General features: G+C 35.0%; 1 protein-coding gene across 1 annotated transcript; it reads right to left on the bottom strand.

Annotated features, from left to right (window-relative positions):
* Positions 1–6,107: 6,107 nt before the first annotated feature.
* LOC134376018 (olfactory receptor 14A16-like) lies at positions 6,108–6,881 on the bottom strand. The gene has a single exon (XM_063094715.1). It carries the CDS (start codon positions 6,879–6,881, stop codon positions 6,108–6,110), a length of 774 nt encoding a protein of 257 aa, XP_062950785.1.
* Positions 6,882–22,445: the final 15,564 nt, after the last annotated feature.

Genomic DNA, 22,445 nt, shown 5'->3' with positions numbered 1-22,445 from the left:
ATCCTAATTTTTTTGGTATTCAATATTTGCAATTGTCTTCCTCAATAATATGCTGGTAATTTCTTGATTACTAATATCTCTCAGTTGCTTGTTTGCTTTTTTTTCTTCCCTTCTTTCTTCTTTTATTATCTTTCTATTTAAAATTATTTTTAACAGAAGTATCAAGGTAACACTTATTCATTGCTTTCTTCTTTGACAGATATCACAATTCATTCTTATTAATGAGTTAAAATATTTAGCAATAAGAAATAAAAGTGAATGCAGCATAGTAACTTCTTTAGTTAAAGGGGACTGTAGATACTAATGATGTCAGAAAATCATATTTTACAACGTATTTTACATAATTTAGAAAGAGACAATTAAATTGTTAAATGTAGCAAAATTGTAGCTTATGTATTGAACTGTTAAAAATGTAGTACTATGCTACAGTATTAATGTATCAATGTCTTTTTTTAACTGTTGCTAACTATTTTCAGTTTAATGACTTAAAGTTTATTTGATAATATTGGCACAGTTTTTATAAACCATTTAGAAAGAACAAAACCTAAAACTTTCTTAGAAAGTTGATATTTATATTGATTTTTTGACAGGTATTAAGTTTTGACTTATATAAGACACTATTTTTAAATAGGTAAAAAAATATATATTTCTTTTCTAAAAATGAATTTGATTTTGTACACTTAAGATATACAGCATGCCATTACAGGATACAAACAGAAGGCAAAATGATCACTAGTATGAAGCAAATTAAATATCCATCATCTCACAGTTACCTTTTCTGTGTGTGGCAAAAGTGGCTAAAATCTACTCATGTAGTAAAATTTCCTAATACAATATAAGTTTACTAAATACAGATTTAAAAATTAAGCAGAGCAATCTTCATACCAAATTGTATTTTATTATTTATTACTTGTTTTATTTTATTTCACAAAATTTTTTATTCTAATCTGAAAATTACACATATTAATTAAAATTAGTGCTCAAAATTGTAAGGGAGAAAGGGTTAAAATCATCTCCTAACCTCCCATCACTGTACACTAGCTAATTTGGGAGACTTGCCTTTCATACATTTCTTTATACCCACACACATATAAAATTATATATAAATATCATGCATATTATTTAAACTTGGGCCTCTCTCTCTCCCTCTTTCTCCCTCCCAAACACTGGCATTGCCACCATCTCTCTCTACCACCAGCTGAGTATCTGGTGTAACAAGCTGCTGTGTATTCTTTTTATACATTTCTGCACTTAAAAAAAATTGTAAATTCACAAGTTATAATTGTATATATTTATGGGGTATAATATGATATATGATACATATATATCATGCAAAATAATTAAATAAAGCTAATAAACATAATCATCCCCTCAATTTCTTATCAGTTTTTGTGGTGAGAACATTTGAAATTTACTGTTAGCCATTTTGAAATATACAGTACATTGTAAACTACAGTCGCCATGCTGTGCAATAGACCTTGAAAAACATATTTGTCTTGTACAAATAAAATATTGTATCATTTGACCAGCATCTCCCTAGTCTCCCCATCACCCAATCTCAGGTTACTGCCATTCTACCCCCTGCTTTTAGAAGTCCTCTTTTTTAGATTTCACATATGAGTAAGATCATATAGGATTTGTCTTTCTGTGTCTGGCTTGTTTCACTTAGCATAATATCCTCCAGTTTCTTTCATGTAGTTGGAAACCATATGATTGCCTTCTTTTTAAAGGGTAAATAGTATTTAATTGTGTACATATACATATTTTCATTATTCCTCCATTAATGGGCACTTAAGTTGTTTTTTATGTTTTTAACTATTTTGAATAATGTTGCAATGAACATCGGAATGCAGGTATTTCTTTAGCATTCTGATTTCAAATCCTTTGCATATATTACCCAGAAGTGTGATTGCTGGATCATATGCTAGTTCTACTTTGTTTGAAGACTCTCCATACAGTTTTCCTTAGGGCTGTACTGATTTACATCCCCACCACGTAAAATGGTTTTCTTTCTTCACATCCTCACCAACACTTGTAATATTTTGTTTTTTTGATAATTGCTGTTCTGACAACTGTGAGGCGGTATCTCCCTATGATTTTAATTTGCATTTTCATAATGATTAGTGATGTGAAACACATATTTATATCTCTGTTGTCTCTTTGTATTCGTTATTTTCAGAAATGTGTATGCAGGACCTTTGCCCATTTATAATCAGGTTATTTCTTGTTGTGGAGTTATAGAAGCTTATTATATATTTTATATATCAATCTCTTAGCAAATGTGTGGCTTGCAAATATTTTCTCTTTACTCTCTTAACTGCTTCCTTTATTGTACAGAAGATTTGTATTATGATGAAATTCTATTTGTTTATTTTTTCATTTTAATTTATTTTTTATTTGACCCATAATAATTATATATATGTATGGAGTACAATGTGATATTTGGGTACATTTATACAGTGTGCAATGATTGTTTCAGGGTATTTAGCATATCCATCACCACAAACATTCATCATCTCTTTGAATTGGGAACATTTTGCCTATTTTTTACTTTTGTTGCCTGATAGATATTCACTTTGTGTAGTCAAATAAATGAAGATATTAAGAGTTGCCATTAGTTAATACTTAAACCAGACAATTAGAGTTCATTTTTCTATAATTGTCACACATGACTGTTTACTCAGAAAAATATATGGGAAGTAACACATCTGACAAGAAAGTAATAAGAAAATTGAACTGTAATGCAGCCACAAAGCTTTATGTTCTGAAAATAAATAATGGCATTGCTAAACAGGAACAAATAAACTGAGCCAAAGGATGTACAGAGTGCTTTTCCTCACAAACAGTGAGAAATTGCACTGTCATGAAAAAAAAATTGTAACCACTGCTTTGTTAGTTCTCATTTTATGGATTTTTTAAAAAAATTTCCAGATAAATTGCAGTATTAGTTTGAATCAATATACACATTAGACTATAATCTGTTTTTGGTTTTATTTTTTTGTTTTAATTCAAAGTAATTACATTTATTTTAATTACTTTAATTATTTGAGTACTTTATTACTTAAATGTTTATTTTTCATTTCCCTTGATAAGGTCAGATAATGAAGCCTGTAATATATCTCTATATTTAATTTATTAAGATTTCCTTTAAGACATTATTGATATTGCTAACTGGTGAATCAAAAACATATCGAATCAAAAATGATTGTCAGCATATACCTTAAGTATTATCCATTCATTAAAATGAGCAGTTCTTAAAATCTCTTAAATGTTTTTGAAGGATGAGTAGAAAGAATAATGTGAAACGAAACATAATTACATTATAAAATTGATTACAATATCAGGTCTTACTAGGTTGATATTGGAATAGGCAGTGTAATATATAAAACCTAGACATAAAGTGTATTTTATATAAGTTTGGATTCTACTCAATGAAACTGAGGTAATGCTGAAATGTATCTTTATAATTTTCCTGAATATAACTTTAATATTACTTTCCCTACAATTTTTTTTCTTTACCTGTTCCAAAAACTGTAAAAATAAGATTCAATATGGAAAAAAAAATGTGGTATAAAATACAGGTAAAAATGTCATAAATCATTTCTGAGGTTACTCAAGGCCTTAGATACACACACATAATAGAAGTGAGAAAGAGACCCCAAGTATGTGGGAGGCACCGTGGGAAAGGCCTTTCCTTGCTCTCTGTATGGAAATTTGAACACAGTAGAAAATATGTACATGTATAAAATGGCCATTAAGACAAAGCAGACACCACAAATCCCTATGGCAGAGGCAAGCATGTGACCTATTGATGAAGATGTCAGAAACTGAGAGCCTTAGCAGAGAGGGCATGTCACAGAAGAACTGATGAACCAGAGACAGGTGGAAGGTGTTGCCAGTGTACACACCTGCATAGATGAGACCGGCAGGGACGTCAGTGTCATCCAGACACGAACTGCACACAACTCTGTGCTCCATAAATATGTACCAATAAGTATCAACGAAAATAAATAAATAAACAAAGAAAAATATATTGTCAAGGGACTCATTAATTCCAAACTTACTATGTTTGAGGTCATACTCATGTTTTACCTAGGGCATCTGTTTAGTTCCTTTGGAAAGTAAAAATGTCGTTTGTCATAGTCTGCCACTCTTTTATTAACTAAGAAATTACTAAAGATCGTGCTCGTTTTTTTACATCTGCATAGAATTCATCAAAAGAACAGACAAAAATATTTTACCTGTTCCTCTTGATGCATATTTGGACTTTTTACAGATGGATAGCACAGTGTGTAATTCAGACTGCACGTATGTGCACATATCTTTTTTTTTTTTTTTTTTTTGTCTTTTTTGTGACCGGCGCACTGGGATCCGAACCCGCGGCATGAGCGCTGCTGCGCTCCCAGCGGCACTCTCCTGAGTGCGCCACTGGGTCGCCCGCGCACATATCTTTAAGTTGCATTCATGGAAGTGTTGATTGAGTAAATTTGTGCATGTGATATTGAACTAACTCATGTTCTTCTTGACAAATTATGAAAATACTAATTTCTACTTACCCTAGGTAATAGTTTCATCAACTGACTGGTAAGCCACTGAATACCATTTAAATTTCAGGGGGGGGGGTTGTCTGATAAAGAGGATTTTTCTATCCTTGTTTAATAAAACCTCAAATCTTCAACCACAAGAGTGACTACTATTTTTTCTTTTACTTTCTTTGTTTGTTTGTTTTGGTTTGTTTCAATCTAATACCCTCCCCTCCCTTAGATGTGACTTCTCTTCATGTTCAGCTTAAATCCTGTGGTCCATCTTTACAATGCCATCTTGAATACATGCTCAAGTACCTATTGCAAAGTCTTCTTCTTCATCACAATTTTTTTACTTTTGTAGTTTCCCAGACCCAGTATTTTCTTCTCTTTTATTTCTAGCTTAACTCTTTTCAATCTCATACACTCTCTATGCTTTCTTACTATCATTATGCCATTAACTATCAAATTTAAATCTTCATTCCAGAGCTCCCTTTTGAACTTTGATTTTGTACATACAACAATCTAATTCAATTCTGCAATTGAGTGTCTAATAAATATCTCAATCTTCCAAGACCAGGCTCCATATTCTATCCACCCCACAAATGTTCCCTGTGTAGCTCCCTTAAAGGAAACTGCAACCTCTTACACCCTAGATTTCCAACCCCTTTCTATCTATTTCCAAAAATCCAGCCAGTGCCCTGTCTATTCAAACCTAAACAATTCTTCTCACAATTCTGCAGAGACTCACATTTCACTCAGAGTTCTCACAATGGTCTATAAAGACAGGAAAAATCCAGTCTACTATGTTTATTACTTCTTAAATCTGATCTCCAACTGCTTTCTTTTTTGACCAGTCCACACCCTTTTCTCTGCTTGCCTTGTTACAATCAAACAGACCAGGGTGACTATTTGGCATCTCTACAGATGTTTTCACAACAAACTACTTCCCTTTCTTAAATTCTCTGCTTAAATGTCACCGGGTCTAGAGGTCCAACTCTTTCAAAAGTACAATCCCCTAAGAACTCTCAAACCTTATTCAAGTGCAGACTTTATATGTTGTGTTTTTACAACAGTTTTAAAATTTTTAACTGAATATTATAGATCAATTTATGTCTGTCTTTGCCTGGTAGAATGTCAGTTCTCCATGATGAGAGATTTTGTGGTTTTGTTCACTGATGTGTCCCAAGTACCTTGAATAATCCCTGGAACATAGTAGGAAAATTAGTACATATTGCTGAATAAAAGAGCCCATGTAGGTCAACACCTAAAATGTTTTTTTTTTCTAATTTTGAAAAATTACTTACATATTACTTTTATATATATATATATATATATATATAGTCCATTTGACATTAGGTGGAAGAAAATGAATCTAAAAAAGAGAGCAAATTGAATTAATAGGAAATTGGTTAGAAAACTGAATTTGGGTAAAATTAAGGAAATTGGAAGACAAGCAAGGAGAATTATGAAAGAAAGTATAATGTTAAGAAAATAAACAAAGGAGTTATAGAATATGATAAATATAAATTAAAGAGGAATCATGGGAAGAATTTCAATTGGCTTCTGTAGGCTTTGGCAAATTCAGCAGGTGGCAGAACCAAAATATATAATCTTAAAATATTTTAGCATGGCAGCCTTTATATCCTTGTTTCTTAGGCTGTAGATAATAGGGTTCAGGGTTGGGGGAACTACTGTATAGAACACAGATACCACTAGATCAAAAACAGAGGGAATATCTTCAGCTGGCTTCAAGTAGGCCATTGCAGCAGCACCAAGAAAAACAGTCACGACAGCCAGGTGAGGAATACAGGTGGAGAAGGCTTTGGACTGACCTACAGTAGATGAGATATTTAGGACTGTAGAGAAGATGTGTATATATGACTGAGCAATGAAGATAAAGCAAACAAAGCTCAGTAAGGAGGTGATAGCAACTGCTCCTACTTCAGCCAAGTACTCATTTGAGCAAGAGAGTCTGAGTAACTGAGGGATTTCGCAGAAGAATTGATGCACCAGAACAGATGTCTTTATGGGCAAAGAGAAGGTTGTAACTGTGTGCAGGATTCCAGACACTCCTCCACTGAGCCAGGAAGAAGTGGCCATCTTGATGCAGGTAGCCCTCTTCATGATGACCTCATAGTGCAAAGGGTAGCAGACGGCCACATAGCGATCATAGGACATCACCGTAAGCAAAGCCATCTCTGTGCAGGCCAAAGAAACCACAAGGAAGACCTGAAGGATGCATCCCCAGAGAGAGATGGAGCTACTGTTCATCAAGTTGTCTACAATGGCCTTTGGAAGGATGACCAAGACATAGCAGAGGTCTAAGAAGGACAAGTGTTTAAGAAAGAAGTACATGGGATTATGGAGATGCTGGTCAAATGTGGAAATAATAATTATAAGGAGATTGCCAGTAATAGCCACCAGAAGAATTAATAAAAATATCATACAATACACAAGCTGCTGCCACCAAATGTCAGAAAATCCCATGAGCTGAAATGTTGCATATGTTTGACTTGACAGATGTTCTCTGAGAAGGGAAAAGAAGATAGTTTTACAGATAGAGTTCCTGTAGTAATGAAAGCATTTTTCTTGTAATCTCTAATTTATCTATTCTTACTATGATGGCTGAGTGAACTCACATGTCTCATATTTTTCACTCTGTTCTTAGGTATATTAGAGTGAAATCATTGTGCCAGCAACACTAATTTTTAAACTACTAATTGAATTTCATTACCTACTTTTCCAGCTCTCTACATAATATCTCCCGTAGGTGGTCTCTTTTGGCTTCTACTCACCATCCCTGAGCCTTTCCAAAAGAAAAAAAGTAAATATTTATCTATCTAGCCAAGGGGAAAAGGAACAAAGAATGTATCTATACAGCCATCAAAATGCTGGCCACTTTGGTCTCTAAATCACAGGGTCTGTCAGACTGGTGAACTCAGTGGTCAGCTTTATCAATGAGCAGATGTGTCACTGCATGGACCCAGTTCACTCATAGGCTCAGTAAATGAACACTATGTAACATGTTTCAATAAGTATGACTTAGCACTTTATTTTATTTACAATCTCATAAACAATGAGAGGAGGAAAAATTTACAGGGGCATAAGTCTATACCTTACTTAATCACTATTAAATGCTCATGCAATGGGTTAACAAGAAGATTGAACCTACATTCTTGAACATTAAAAAAGATTGATTTTACCTATTACATTTGCATCTGTAAAGCCAAAAAAAGGGAAAAAAAAGTCTGAGGCTGAAGAACAATATTAAATTAATATAAAAGAACACCAAACATAGTTACAAGGCTGAGCTCTAACCAACTGAGCTAACCGGCCAGCCCCAGAACACCAAACATAGTAATTAAACATAAGGATATATGTCTAATGAAGGTTACATCATCTGTCTCCTTTTCTACCTCCATCAGATACTGGTGACCATGTCCAGTATGCCTCATGGTGTTATGAAAATTCCAGCTTACCTGTATTGAGTAGTACATGTGTTGGTCATCATGATGTAGCATTTAAAAATCAGACAAGTCTTTGATGGGCTGTACACTTTGCCACTTCTCACAATTTTCCTGAATAGTTGGGAAATAATATGGGAATGTAAAAAGCACTATACAGAAATTAAGTCAATTTAAGGGGAGAGTCCAACAACAAAAAATGAGTCACATAAGTTAGTAAACTTCTGTTCTCAACCAACCGTGTTCCAAAGATAATGGATGCAAGTTTCATTTGGACTTCTTTCTCTTCTAATCTTTGTGACAAAAATGATTAGAAAATAAATAAAGAAAATTCAGTATAAAAATAGGCTTCTTGGAGCTCAGGAGAGGGCCCACTGGGACACAATGCTGATTGGCCCCAGTAGATCTTGTAAGGAGAGAATAAGGAATATCACCTACAGCAATAACTCTGGAACAAAAACTCTGAATAATATTGACTTTTGTGACTGTAGCTAGAATGCTGGAAATATTTTCTCTCTTGACTCCTCAGGCACCCCGATTTGTCACTCTCAGGCAGATCTCTTTCCATTTACCATCAAAAACTTCAGACAGTCAGTCTGTTAACTTGTAACTGTTTTTTTAGTGATTATTATGACTAACTGTATTGACCTCGTCAAAGAGAGCTTTGCTCTCTTTTTACGTCAAATTATGAAAAAATTTTTTAAACCACAGAAAATAAAATGAGTATATATGATAAGACAAAAGAACCCCTAAAAATCATAGAACATAAAGCATGTCATAAAAGAGTTTTGGAACTGACAGAACTGAATATTTTATATTAATAACAAAATATGAGTTACATTTACCCAGAAAAATGAATCCATGAATATTTTAAAACTTGTATATTCTATGTAGAATGGATAGATGCACCTAAACCAGAATGATTCAGAAAGCTGAAATTAAAAGTTTAGGAAAATAACATATTGAGAGTATGGGATAGTAGCCGATGGCTCCACAACTGCATAGCCGGTATTCTTAACCTTATCTATATATGTATGTATGCATGTAGATCTGATGGTCTGTTTGTCTATCTAGCTATCCATCTATTGATCTGTCAGTGTTCTCATGAAAAATACAGCCAACTGAATTTATGTAAATATAGATTGATATACATAGATATAGATATAAAAATAGGTATAAATATAGGTTGATATAGATACATATAGAGATAGATATAGCAATAGTGATAGAGATAGCAATGGAATTGGAGATAGTGATAGAGATAAACAGAGATAAAGATAGAGACAGAAACGGGGTGAGGTTGGACAAAGGTACAGAGTTTCAGTTAAGCAAAATGATTCATTTCTATAGATCTAATGTACATCATGGTGGTGATAGTTAAAATACTGTATTATGTTTCAAGTTTGATGAGAGAATATATCTTAAATTAAGTCACCTCATTACTCTCACAAACATATATGGTAATTATACAGAAGTGATAGGTATGTTAATTAGCTACAATGTGCTGAGTATTCCATGATGTATATGTGTATCACAGTATCAAGTTTTGCATCTTAAAAATATATAATAGTTACGCAAATGATATCTCAATAAATCCATTTTAAGAACTTTCTAAGTTAAAAAAGAAAAATATAATATATGCATAGTCAAAATAAAAGTATTGGAAGTACATTAAAAGAGTTATACATCATTACCATAAATTTATCCAAGGAATAAAAGGATAGTTAAACTTAAAAAACTCAACGAATGTAATCCACAAGATTTAAAAAAAGAAGAAAAAAGACACATGGTCATCACAGTAGACACAGAAAATAAATTAACAAATTGAACAGTCCAGGCAGGGCATTACACTACCAAACAGGAGGCAAGTGAGTGTTCCACATCCAGGGGTCCAGCTTGAAGCTCTGGGTAGGCCATCCCATTGCCTGAGCAGGAGGAAAGTGACCATCCTATGATGGTGGGCCCAGCTGATAGCCCTGGGCAGCCATCTTACCACCCACACAGGATGGCTCACCACCACAGGAGCAGCCAGGATTACCCTTCAGACAGGCCACAGAACAATCAACTGCACTGACACAAGAAGAATCACCAGCAGAGACTGCAAATAAAGAGGAAGTGTTTCTCCTCAAAGCCCACTATGGAGTAATAGAGGAAACAACTACTCTAATAGATGAACAGACATCAACATAGAGATACTAGAAATACAAATAAATGACAAAATATGATGCCACCAATGGAATACAGTAATTCTCAAGTACCAGGCCCCATAGAGTAGGAAATACTTAAACTGTCAGAAAAGGAGTTCTGAGCAAGATTATAAGGAAACTCAAAGAAATAAGAGAAGAACCAATTAGAGAACACAATCAAATGAGAAAAAAATATGCAAGATACAAAGGAGAAAATTTGCAAAGAGATTAATACCTGAAAAAAGAATATAGCAGAACTCTTGGAACTGAAGGATTCATTCAATGAAATACAGAAGACATCTGAGAGCTTAAAAAGTTAGAGGAAACAGAAGAAGAATTTCATATCTCAAAGGGGGTCTTTTCAAAATACCCAGACTGCCCCCCAAAAAGGAAAAATATTTAAAAATGAAGAAAATGTAAGAAAGCTAGCACAAAACCTTAAGCTCACAAACAGATCTTGAGTGTTCCAGAAGGTGAGGAGAAAAGAAAAAGCACTGAACACCTAATCAAGAAAATGACACAAAACTTCCTAGGTATAGGAAGAGACGTGGACCTTCAGATATGGGAAGTCCAAAGGTCTCCAAACAGATTCATTCCAAAAAGATCTTTGAAAATATGCATTATATTCAAACTGGCAAAGCTAAAAGACAGATAATTCTAAAATCAGCAAGGGAAAAGCACCAAGTCACCTACAAGAAAGCACCCATCAAAGTTCCAGCAGATTACTCAACTGAAACTTACCAGGCTGGAAGAAAATGGGATAATATATTCAAAATACTAAAAGAAAAATAAAATCCAGGCTATCCTTCACAAATGAGGGAGAAATTGTGTATTTCCCATACAAACAAAAACGTTGGGGGTTCACCACCCCCCAACCAGCCCTGTAAGAATCCCTCAAGGGTGTCCTTCATCTGGAATTTGAAAAATGATAATCACTATCATGAACACAGGAAAGAACAAAACCCACCATTAAAACACAAATTCAAATGAGAAAGAGAAAGGAACTAAATCCTATCACCTCAAAAATTCAATAAACATTGAAGATGAATAATAAAAGGGGAAGAAAGAAACAAAATATATTTAAAACATCAAAAAAAAAAAAAAAAAGCAATAAAATGCCAGGAGTAAAACAATGCTGAGCAATAACAGCCCTAAATATAAATGGATAAACTCTCCATTCAAAAGATGAGGACCGACTGATTGGATTAAAAAGCTAGACCTGACTATACACTGTCTTCAAACTCATCTCACCTCACTTTTTTCAGACTAAAAGTGAAAGAATTGAAAAACATATACCATGCAAACAGAAACCAAATACACCAAAACCAAAATAGCTATTCTTATATTGGATAAAATAAACATTAAGCCAAAATCCATAAAAAGAGACAAAGAAGGACACTGCATAATGATTAAGGGATCTATCCAGTAAGAAGAAATAACAATCATAAATATATATGCACCTAACACTGGAGCACCCAGATACATAAGGCAAACACTATAGACCTAAAGAAAGAGATAGACCCCAATATGCTAATAGTGGGGGACCAAAATACCCAACCCTCATGATATACACTCTCAACAAATTAGATTTGGAAGAAAAGTTGAGATATTTTCCTTAAATAAAAGCCTTATATGACAAACCCACTGCCAATACACCTTAAATGGGGAAAAGCCAAAAGTTTTTACTTTCAGAACAGGAACATGACAAGGATGCCTAATCTCACCATGCCTATTCAACATAGTATTGGAAATATTTTCCATAACAATCAGAGAAGAGAAAGAAGTAAAAAGAATCCAAGTAGGAAAAGATGAATTCAAATTGTCTCTATTTGCAGGTGACATGATCCTATATATAGAAAACATGAAAGACTCAACCAAAAAAAGTCTTAGAGCTAATAAACTCAGTAATGTAGCAGGATGCCAAATCAATATAGAAAAATTAGAAGAGTTTTTGTATTCCAACAATGAATTAGCAGTAAAAGAAATCAAGAAAGTAAGCCATTGGCAATAGTCACCAAAAAGAAAAACAAAAACAAAAATCTCTAGGAATAAATTTAATCAAGGAGATGAAAGATCTCTACACTTGGAACTGCAAATCACTAATGAGAGAAATAAAAAGGACACCAAAAGATGGAAAGAAAATCCTTGTGTATGAATCGGAAGAAACAACATAGTGAAAATGTTTATACTACCATCTACAGATTCAATGTGATCCCCATGAAAAAAAAATGGCATTCTTCACAGAAAGAGAAATAAAAATCCTAGCCTTCACATGGAGCAATAAAAAATCTTGCATAGCCAAAGCAATCTTAAGCAAATTATAAATCTGGAGAAGTTATATTTTCTGATTTCAAATTATTTCACAAAGCTATAGTAACCAAAACAGCATGTTATTGGCATAAAAAGAGACACAAAGACCAATGAAACAGAATACAGAATGAGAAATCAGTCCACATATTTACAGCCACTTGAACTTCAACAAGGATACCAAGAACATACAATAGGGAAAAGAGAGTCTCTTCTATAAATAGTGCTGGGGAAACTGCATACCCATATGTAGAAGAATTAAACTAGATCTGTACCTCTTACCATATACAAAAATCTACTCAAAATGGATTAAAAATTTAAATATAAGACCTGAAACTTTAAAACTCCTGGAAGAAAATAGGTGAAACACTCCAGATTGTAGGGCTGGTCAAAAACTTTATGAATAAGACTCCAAAAGCACAGGTAACAAAACAGAAAAATAAATAGGATTGTATCAAACTAAAAAAGCTTCTGCACAACAAAGGTAAAAACTAACAGAGTGAAAAGGCAATTTACACAAAGGGAGAAAGTATTTTCAAACTATAAATCCGACAAGGGGTTAATATCCAGAATGTACAAGAAACTCAAACAACTTAACAGTAAAATAAAAACAAATAATCAAATGAAAAAATGGACAAAGCTGCTGAATAGTCATTTCCCAAAATAGGATGCATAATTGGCTAACAGGTATATAAAGAAAATGCTCAACATCACTAGTCATCAAGGAAATGCAAATTACAACCTGTTCAAGATATAATCTTATTCCATTTAGACTGTTTATTATGAAAAAGACAGACAATAACAAATGCTGGCAAGAATGTGGAGAAAGGGGAACACTTCTGCACTGTTGGTAAGACTGTAAATTAGTACAGCCATCATGGAGAACAGTATGGAGCTTCCTTAAACAACTACAGCTAGGATTACCATGCAGTCCTACAATCTACTATTGGGTATACACCCAAAGAAATGGAAATCATCATGTCAAAGAGTTATCTGCACCCCCATGTTTATCACAGCTTTATTTACAATAGCAAGGTTATGGAACCAACCTAAATGTCCATCAGTGGATAATTGGATAAGGAAAGTGTGGTATATACACAAAATGGAATACTACTCAACCATAAAAAACGAATGAAATTGTGCCATATAAAGCAACATTGATGAGCTTGGAGAAAATTATGTTAATTGAAACAACCCAGGTACAAAAAGAGAAATATCACATGTCCTTACTCATAAGGGTGAGCTGAAAAATAAACAAACAAATAAATGATAAAGAAAAAGGAAAGAGAGATGGAAAGAAACAACAGCGATCACAATAATACATTGAACTTTAGAAGGAGAATTATAGTTACAAGATATGGAAAGGGGGAGGGAGTGAGTGAAGGAGGTAATGAGAAATTAGTTAGTGGACACAAATAATAATTACATATTAAAATGATGAATAAGATAACCATCCTGATTTTACCATCACATATTGTGCACAACTATTGATAGTCAACTTTGTACCCCACAAATCTGCATTATTAATTATGCTTCAAAAAAAAGATGGAAGAAAAGAAAGGTTTTGAGAGGTTGTTACCAGACACAGAATTAAATAAAGTTTTGGATAAATAAGTGTAAAAAGAAGGGGAGGGCAAAAGTAAAAAGGGAGGAAGCGAATAATAAAAAAAGAATGGAAAAATGGAAAACCAACTATACCGTAAGAAATCATCTCACAAGAAAGAGGACTAGAAGAAAAAAATTGTAGCTAACTTCTTCTAGTTAATGGATATGTTTAAAGATGATAAAACGGGATTTTCCCAGTATGTAAAAGTGATTTTCCAATAGAACCAAAGAAAGAAAATTAGAAGCAAAATTATATTGTCTAATCATATCTGTTATTACTCATGTATCCTCAACTGAAAAAGTGGGTAGCTTTGCCTACTTGTTAAGGGTTTAGGAAAAATAGTCCCTAACTTCCAGTAATACCTGGACTAAATCGGGAACAACCTCAGTGAGTCTGAACTCTCTAAATTACCAAAAATAAAAATAAAAAATAAATTTAGCAAGTTCCCCACCCATGGGACCACCAGGCAGCTCCTCCTCCTCTCCACCCTGCTGGCTGTGGGCATGGAGCACATCAGCCATTCCAGCATGGAAACCATGCCTGGGCATGGGAGGCAGAAGTAGTGCAAGGGACCGCCAGGCCACAACTGGACTCAGCCAGCTGCCTCTGCTATGGACGCAACCCTGGAGAAGCCCTGCTGTGCCAGTGTGTAACCCAGCAGGTAGGCCTCAATGCCATCTCCTGACTTCAACCCCAGCCCAGCTAAATGCATACTGATCAGATAGGCGACCAGCCAGAGAAGCCAAAGATCTGCGGAGACCACGTACCCTGCGGGGCCAGCACACTACCCAGCAGGTAGGCCTCACCACCACTGGCCAACTCCATCCCAGCCCCACTGAGTGAGCGCTGATCAGAGAAGTGCCCAGCTGGAGAAGTCAAAGATCTGTAGAGTCCATGTGCCCTGCAGTGCCAGCACATGACCCAGCAGGTAGGCCTCGCCACTGCAGCCTGTCTCCATCCCCAGCCTGGCTGAGTGCATGCTAATCAGAGAGGTGCCCAGCCAGAGAGGCCCAAGACCTGAGGCAAACACGCATCCAAGACACTAGAGGGCAACCGAGCAGACACTGAGGCAACCATACCAAATTGGCAGCCCCAGCAGTATCCTCGCCAGAAAATAATGTCAAACCAGTGGACAGTGAAATCCCCCGCCACAATGACTAAACATCAAAGGAAAGATATCAGAAATATGAAAAACCAAGAAAGTACATCACCAAAGGGTAATAACTGTCAAGCTCTAGATACTATAGAAGAAAAAGCCCTTGAAATGTCTGACAAGTAATTTTGAGTGATAATTCTATGGAAACTAAATGAGATACAGGAAAACTCAGCTAGACAACATGACAAAATGAGGAAAAGTATACAGGAATTGAAAGAAGAATTGTACAAGGAAATCAATGCCCTGAAAAAGAATGTAGCAGAGCTTGAAGAGCTGAAGAATTAATTCAACCAAATAAAAAACACAACAGAGAGTTTAACAAGCAGGCTTGCAGAAGCAGAAGAGAGAAATTCTGACCTTGAAGATGGGCTGTTTGAAATAACACAGGCAGACCAAAAAAAGAAAAAGAAAAGAAAAAGAAAAAAGAATTAAAAACATTGAAGAAAATCTAAGACAGATATCAGATAACCTTAAGCACTCAAATATCAGAGTCATGGGTATACCAGAAAGGGAGGAAAAAGGAGATTGCATTGAAGACATATTCAACAAAATAGTGGCAGAAAACTTCTCAGTTATAGAAAAAGACATATCTTCAGATTCAGGAAGCTCAAAGATCCCCAAAAGTATTCAACCCAAAAAGGTCTTCTCCAAGACATGTTATACTCAAATTGGTAAAACTCAAAGACAAAGAGAGAATCTTAAAAGCTGCAAGAGAGAAGCGTCAAATCACCTATAAGGGAGCCCCAATCAGACTAACATCAGACTTTTCATCACAAACCCTAAAAGCTAGAAAGGAATGGGATGATATATACAAAATACTAAAAAACAGAGATTGCCAGCCAAGAATACTCTACCCTGCAAATCTATCCTTCTGGAATGAAGGGCAAATATTATATTTCTCAGACAAACAAAAACTGTGGGAGTTCACAACCACATGACCACACTTACAAGAAATTCTCAAGGGAGTACTGGGGTTGGTAGCTGAAAATAGCTACCACTGCCATAAAAACTCAAGAAAAATCAAAACCCACTAGTAAAATAAAAATAGCAACAATGAAGCGGAAAAAAAATGTTTATCTACAACCCAAGGAGACGACAAATACAGAAAACATACAGTAAATCAGAATGAAAGGAACAAAAGACACATAAGACATCCAAACAATAATCAATAAAATGATAGGAGTAAATCAATACTTTTCAAGAACAACTCTTTATGTAAGAGGATTAAATTCCCCAATCAAAAGACACAGACTGGCTGACTTGATTATAAAAGGAGGACCCAACTATATGCTGCCTTCAAGAGACCCACCTCACCTCTAAAGACTCACATAGACTAAGAGTGAAAGGAAGGAAAAGTTTTACTATGCAAACAGAAATGAAAACCGAGCTGGAGTAGCTATTCTTATATCTGATAAAATAGATTTTAAGATAAAAACCATAAAAAGAGATAATAAGGGCCACTCCATAATGATAAAAGGATTGATCCATCAAGAAGACATAACAATCATAAATATATATGCACCCAGTGTCAGAGCAGCCAGATTTATGAAGTGTAAACTCTATTAGACCTAAAGAAGGAAATAGACACTAATACCATAATAGTAGGGGACCTGAACACCCCACTATCAATATTGGACAGATCATCTAGGCAAAGAATAAGCAAAGAAACACAAGATCTAAACAACACTCTAGACCAGTTGGACTTGGCAGATATCTACAGAACATTCCATCTAACAACCTCAGAATATTCATTCTTGTTATCAGCACATGTATCATTCTCCAGGATAAATCAAATGTTAGGCCACAAATCAAGTCTCAACAAATTTTAAAAGATTGGAATTATCCCACGTATTTTTTCAGTGCACAATGAATTGAAATTAGAAATCAATAACAAATGAAATTCTGGAAACTATACCAACACATGGAAATTAAGCAGCATTCTACTTAATGACATATGGGTCCAAGAAGAAATCAAAAAGGAAATCAAAAAATTTATTGAAACTAATGAAAACAATGATACATCATACCAAAACCTGTGGGATACTGCAAATGCAGCACTAAGTGGGAAATTTATCACATTAAATACTTACTTCAGAAGAATGGAAAGATGGCAGGTGAACAAGCTAATACTTCACCTTAAAGAACTAGAAAAACAAGACCAATCCAAACTCAAAGTTAGCAGATGGAAAGAAATCATTAAGATCAGAGCAAAACTTAATAAATGTGAAAATCAAAAAACATTACAAAAGATCAATGAATCAAAAAGTTGTTATTTTGAAAAGATAAATAAAATTGACAAACCATTCGCAGAGCTAACTAAAAAAAGAAGAGAGAAGATCCAAATAACAAAAATTAGAAATGAAAATGGTGATATTACAACTGATACATTTGAAATACAAGGAATCATTAGAGACAACTATAAACAACTACATGCCAACAAATTTGAAAATCTGGAGGAAATGGATGCATTTCTGGACATACACAAGCTACCAAAACTGAACCAGGAAGACGTAGAAAATTTGAACAGACCAATAACAATAAATGAGATTGAAGCTGTTATCAGAAGGCTCAAACAAAGAAAAGCCCAGGACCAGATGAATTCACAGCAAAATTTTCCCAAACATTCAAAGAGGAATTGACACCAATTATCTACAAACTATTCCAAAAAATCCAAACTCATTCTATGAAGCAAACATCTCCCTGATACCCAAACCAGGTAAAGATACAACAAAAAAATAAAACTACAGGCCAATATCCTTGATGAATATAGATGCAAAAATCCTCAATAAAATACAAGCTACCAGAATACAGCAACACATATGCAAAATTATACACCATGATCCACTGGGATTCATCTCAAGGATGCAAGGTTGGTTCAACATATGGAAATCCATAAATGTGATACACCATATCAATAAAATCAAACACAAGAACCATATGATCATCGCTATAGATGTTGAAAATGCATTTGATAAATTTCAAGAGTCATTCATGATAAAGACTCTCTATAAGTTACTTATAGATGGAAAGTATCTCAACATAATTAAGCCAAATATGATAAACCCACTGCCAGTATCATCTTGAAAGGGGAAAAGCTGAAAGCTTTTCCTTTAAGAGCAGGAACTAGATAAGGGACTAGACAAATTCTCAACACTCCTATTCAACATAGCGTTGGAAGTACTAGCCAGAGCAATCAGAGAAGAGAAGGAAATAGAGGCCATCCAGATTGGAAAAGATGAAGTCAAACTGTCTCTCTTTGCAGATGACATGATTGTATATATCAAGCAGACTAAAGCCTCTACAAAAACACTCTTGGAGTTGATAAATGATTTCAGCAAAGTAGGAGGATCCAAAATCAACACACAAAAATCAGTAGCATTTCTGTTCTCCAATAGTGCACATGCCAAAAGAGAAACCAAGAACGCTTGCCCATTTACAATAGCCACTAAAAAAAGAAAATACTTAGGAACTGAGTTAACAAAGGGTGTGAAAAATCTCTATAATGAGAACTACAAACCACTGCTGAGAGAAATTAAAGAGAACATAGGAGGATGGAAAGATATCCCATGCTCTTGGTTTGGAAGAATCAACATTGTGAAAATATCCATACTCCCCTAAGTGATATACAAATTCAATCCAATCCCCATTAAAATTCCAATGACATTTTTCTCAGAAATGGAAAATGCTATCCAGACATTTATATGGAACAACAAAAGACCATGCATAGCCAAAGCAATGCTGAGCAAAAAATAGATAAAGCTGGAGGCATTAACACTTCCTGACTTTAAACTATACTACAAAGCTATAATAACCAAAACAGCATGGTACTGGCATAAAAACAGACACACTGATCGATGGAATAGAATAGAGAATCCAGAAATCAACCCACACACCTACAGCCTTCTGATCTTTGACAAAGGCACCAAGCCTATACACTGGGGAATAGACTGCCTCTTCAGGAAATGGTGCTGGGATAACTGGATATCCATATGCAGGAGAATGAAACTAGACCCATACTTCTCACCATATACTAAAATCAACTCAGAATGGATTAAAGAATTAAATATTCACCCTGAAACAATAAAACTTCTTAAAGAAAACATAGGACAAACACTTCAGGAAGTAGGATTGGGCACAGACTTCATGAATACAACCCCAAAAGCATGGGCAAATAAAGGAAAAATAAACAAATGTGATTATAACAAACTAAAGAGCTTCTGCACAGCAAAAGAAGCAATTGACAGAGATAAAAGACAACCTACATAGTGGGAGAAAATATTTGCAAAATATACATCTGACAAAGGATTAATATCCAGAATATACAAGGAACTGAAACAAGTTTACAACAAAAAAAGAAGTAACCCAATTAAAAAATGGGCAAAAGAGCTAAATAGGCATTTCCGATGGAAGATGTACGAATGGTCAACAGACACAGGAAAAAATGCTGAACATCACTCAGCATTCAGGAAATGCAAATCAAAACTACACGAGATACCATCTCACCCCAGTTAGGATGGCTAATATCCAAAAGACTGAGGATGATAAATGCTGATGAGGTTGTGGAGAAAAAGGAACTCTCATACATTGTTGGTGGGACTGCAAAATGGTGCAGCCTCTTTGGAAAATGGTATGGAGGTTCCTCAATCAATTGCAGATAGATCTACCATACGACCCAGCTATCCCACTGCTGGGAATATACCCAGAGGAATGGAAATCATCAAGTTGAAGGTAGTACCTGTTCCCCAATATTCATCGCAGCACTCTTTATAATAGCTAAGAGTTGGAACCAGCCCAAATATCCATCATCAGATGAGTGGATACAGAAGATGTGGTATATTTACACAATGGAATACTACTCTGCTGTAAAAAACAAGTACTGCCATTTGCAACAACATGGATGGACCTAGAGAGAATTATATTAAGTGAAATGAGTCAGGCACAGTAAGAGAAATATCACATGTTCTCACTTATTTGTGGGAGCTAAAAATAAATAAATAAATACACAAATAACCTGTGAGGGGAGGGAAGAAGACCTAACAATTTTAATTCCTTGAAGTTGATACGACAAGGAAACAGAAAGGACATTGTTTGGAGGGAGGGGGGAGAGGGTGGAGGGAGGGAGGTTTCAGTAATGGACCACAATAATCAACCACATTGTATATTGACAAAATAAAATAAAATAAAATAATAAAAAATAAAAAATAAATAAATTTAATCCAGTTAGAACACTGTCAAGCATGCAGATTTTGTGATTTAGGAGTTATGACTTGCGTGAGGAAAGTATGAATTTGTTAATACGAGTGCACATTTATGTGATATTTATTTAGGCCTTTCTTCTACCATTTGTCGTATAGATGACTATCATCTTTACTTAGTTGTGTGTAAATATTTAATTACAGAGTACATTTTATACTGGAAAGCATTGGTCCAAAACCTGTGATGAAATTGCGTATATGAATTAATGTAGCGAATTTTTTTCTAAAATATTTAGGATCACATCATTTGACCAAGAATTAAAGTATTTGTTTTTACATTATTCTTCCCACAAATTTTGAGTGATAAATTGAGACACAAAATTGTTACATTTAAACCGTATATGAATTAGAAATCTACATGCCAGGTCACAGCAAGAATCAGTTGAAATGTTCAGAATAATAATTTTACTGTGATGGAAACCTTAACAATATATACCTACCAAACTTTGTGGGGTTGGTCTGAGTATACTAAATATTAACTTTCTGTAGTCTTAGGAGAAAGTATGGGTATTGATCATATTCTGTTCCTCCCACCAGCTTTATTTTTAAATCATTAATGGGAAAAGTGGGTTGATAAATGGTGCTCTGGGAGGATCACCTTGAATATTTTTCCAATTCAGAAGAGTTGAATTTTTTGCCCTAATCTGTAAAACTATGTCCCAAATCAGTAAACAAACTTTGGTACCATCAAATATTTATTTAATGGTGTAAAAAACTTATTTGAGGAAAATGCATATATTAAACACATTAAGGAAAGAAAGCTGCCCTCTCCACAACCAACTCGGTGTGCAAACCATGCATTGCAGTCTCTGAATGGAGTTGCAGTCAAGGACTCAGGGTCCACTTGCTGGTCATTCTGTGAAGGTGGAGATATAAGTAGTAGCACAATAAACTGTTGAATCAAGTTATCCGTGTTATAGAAAATTCTTGTGGTTTTCTTGGTAGGGGATGGGTAGTTTCAGAGGCCTGCTTTCTGCTATATTCCTGTCCTGAAAAATAGAAGGCTGGCTTAGGAGTCCATTTTTTTTATAGCATATTTTATTTTTAATTTTTGTTATAGTTGACAGAAAACATTGTGTGTTTTTATCATGTAAAACATGGTTAGGAGTTATGTGTTCTGTGCTGGCCAGGACGATTGACTAACCTTGATGCTGTGGCTGTGGGAACCTATTTTTGATCTGGAGGGGCCAAGAGTCAAAAGGGCTGTTGTTGTGAGGCGCAGTTCCCAATCAGGAGGACACCACACAAAAATACTTGGGGGTTGTGGAAGGCTTATTTCTCCTGCCAGCCGGCGGCTGTCTCCCCAGGCAGTCTGGGTAGAGTACAGCACCCAGCCTCATTAGGGAAAGGTTCTTATAGGCATAAATCGCATCCTGTTTGGCATACAGGATGTTCTGCAAGAGCAAGCAAGCTGGTTTACAGAAGCTGAAATATGCGGGTTATAGCAGATCATAAAGATTTCCACAAAAAAAATGTGTTTAGTTTAAATGGGTCAGTGGTTGTGAGTTAAACCTAGGTAAAGAAGCTTCTTGTGTAAGAGTCTATCACACCTGGGTGTAAGGGCAGGAAACATTGTTACTTGAAGAGGAGTCTGCTTTAGAGAGCAACTCCGTCTGTCATCTACACAGGAAAGAGCTGGCAGTCTGTGTTTTTTTTTGCTAACACAGGAACAGGCTTGTGACCACAGAGCTACAGAGTGCAGAAATGCATTTAGCTGTTTTTACAACAAAGATGGAGTCAGTCACGTTAACTTGCAACACTGTTTAAGTTACTCTAGAAAACTGAACACTTCTTAAACAGTCTGATCAATTTACTTTTAATGGATCTTTGAATAATTTTGTTCCTTGTAAATATGTTTTTTCTGACTGCAATGCTTCTGGGGGTGGGGGAGAGAAGGAAGGTGGAGCTCAGGAATGCAGCATTTCTTAAGTAGGAGTCATCCACT

The sequence above is a fragment of the Cynocephalus volans genome, chromosome 4 (genome assembly GCF_027409185.1).
Source record: "Cynocephalus volans isolate mCynVol1 chromosome 4, mCynVol1.pri, whole genome shotgun sequence".
Taxonomy (NCBI): Eukaryota; Metazoa; Chordata; class Mammalia; order Dermoptera; family Cynocephalidae; genus Cynocephalus; species Cynocephalus volans.
This window is presented reverse-complemented; position numbering and strand designations above follow the sequence as displayed.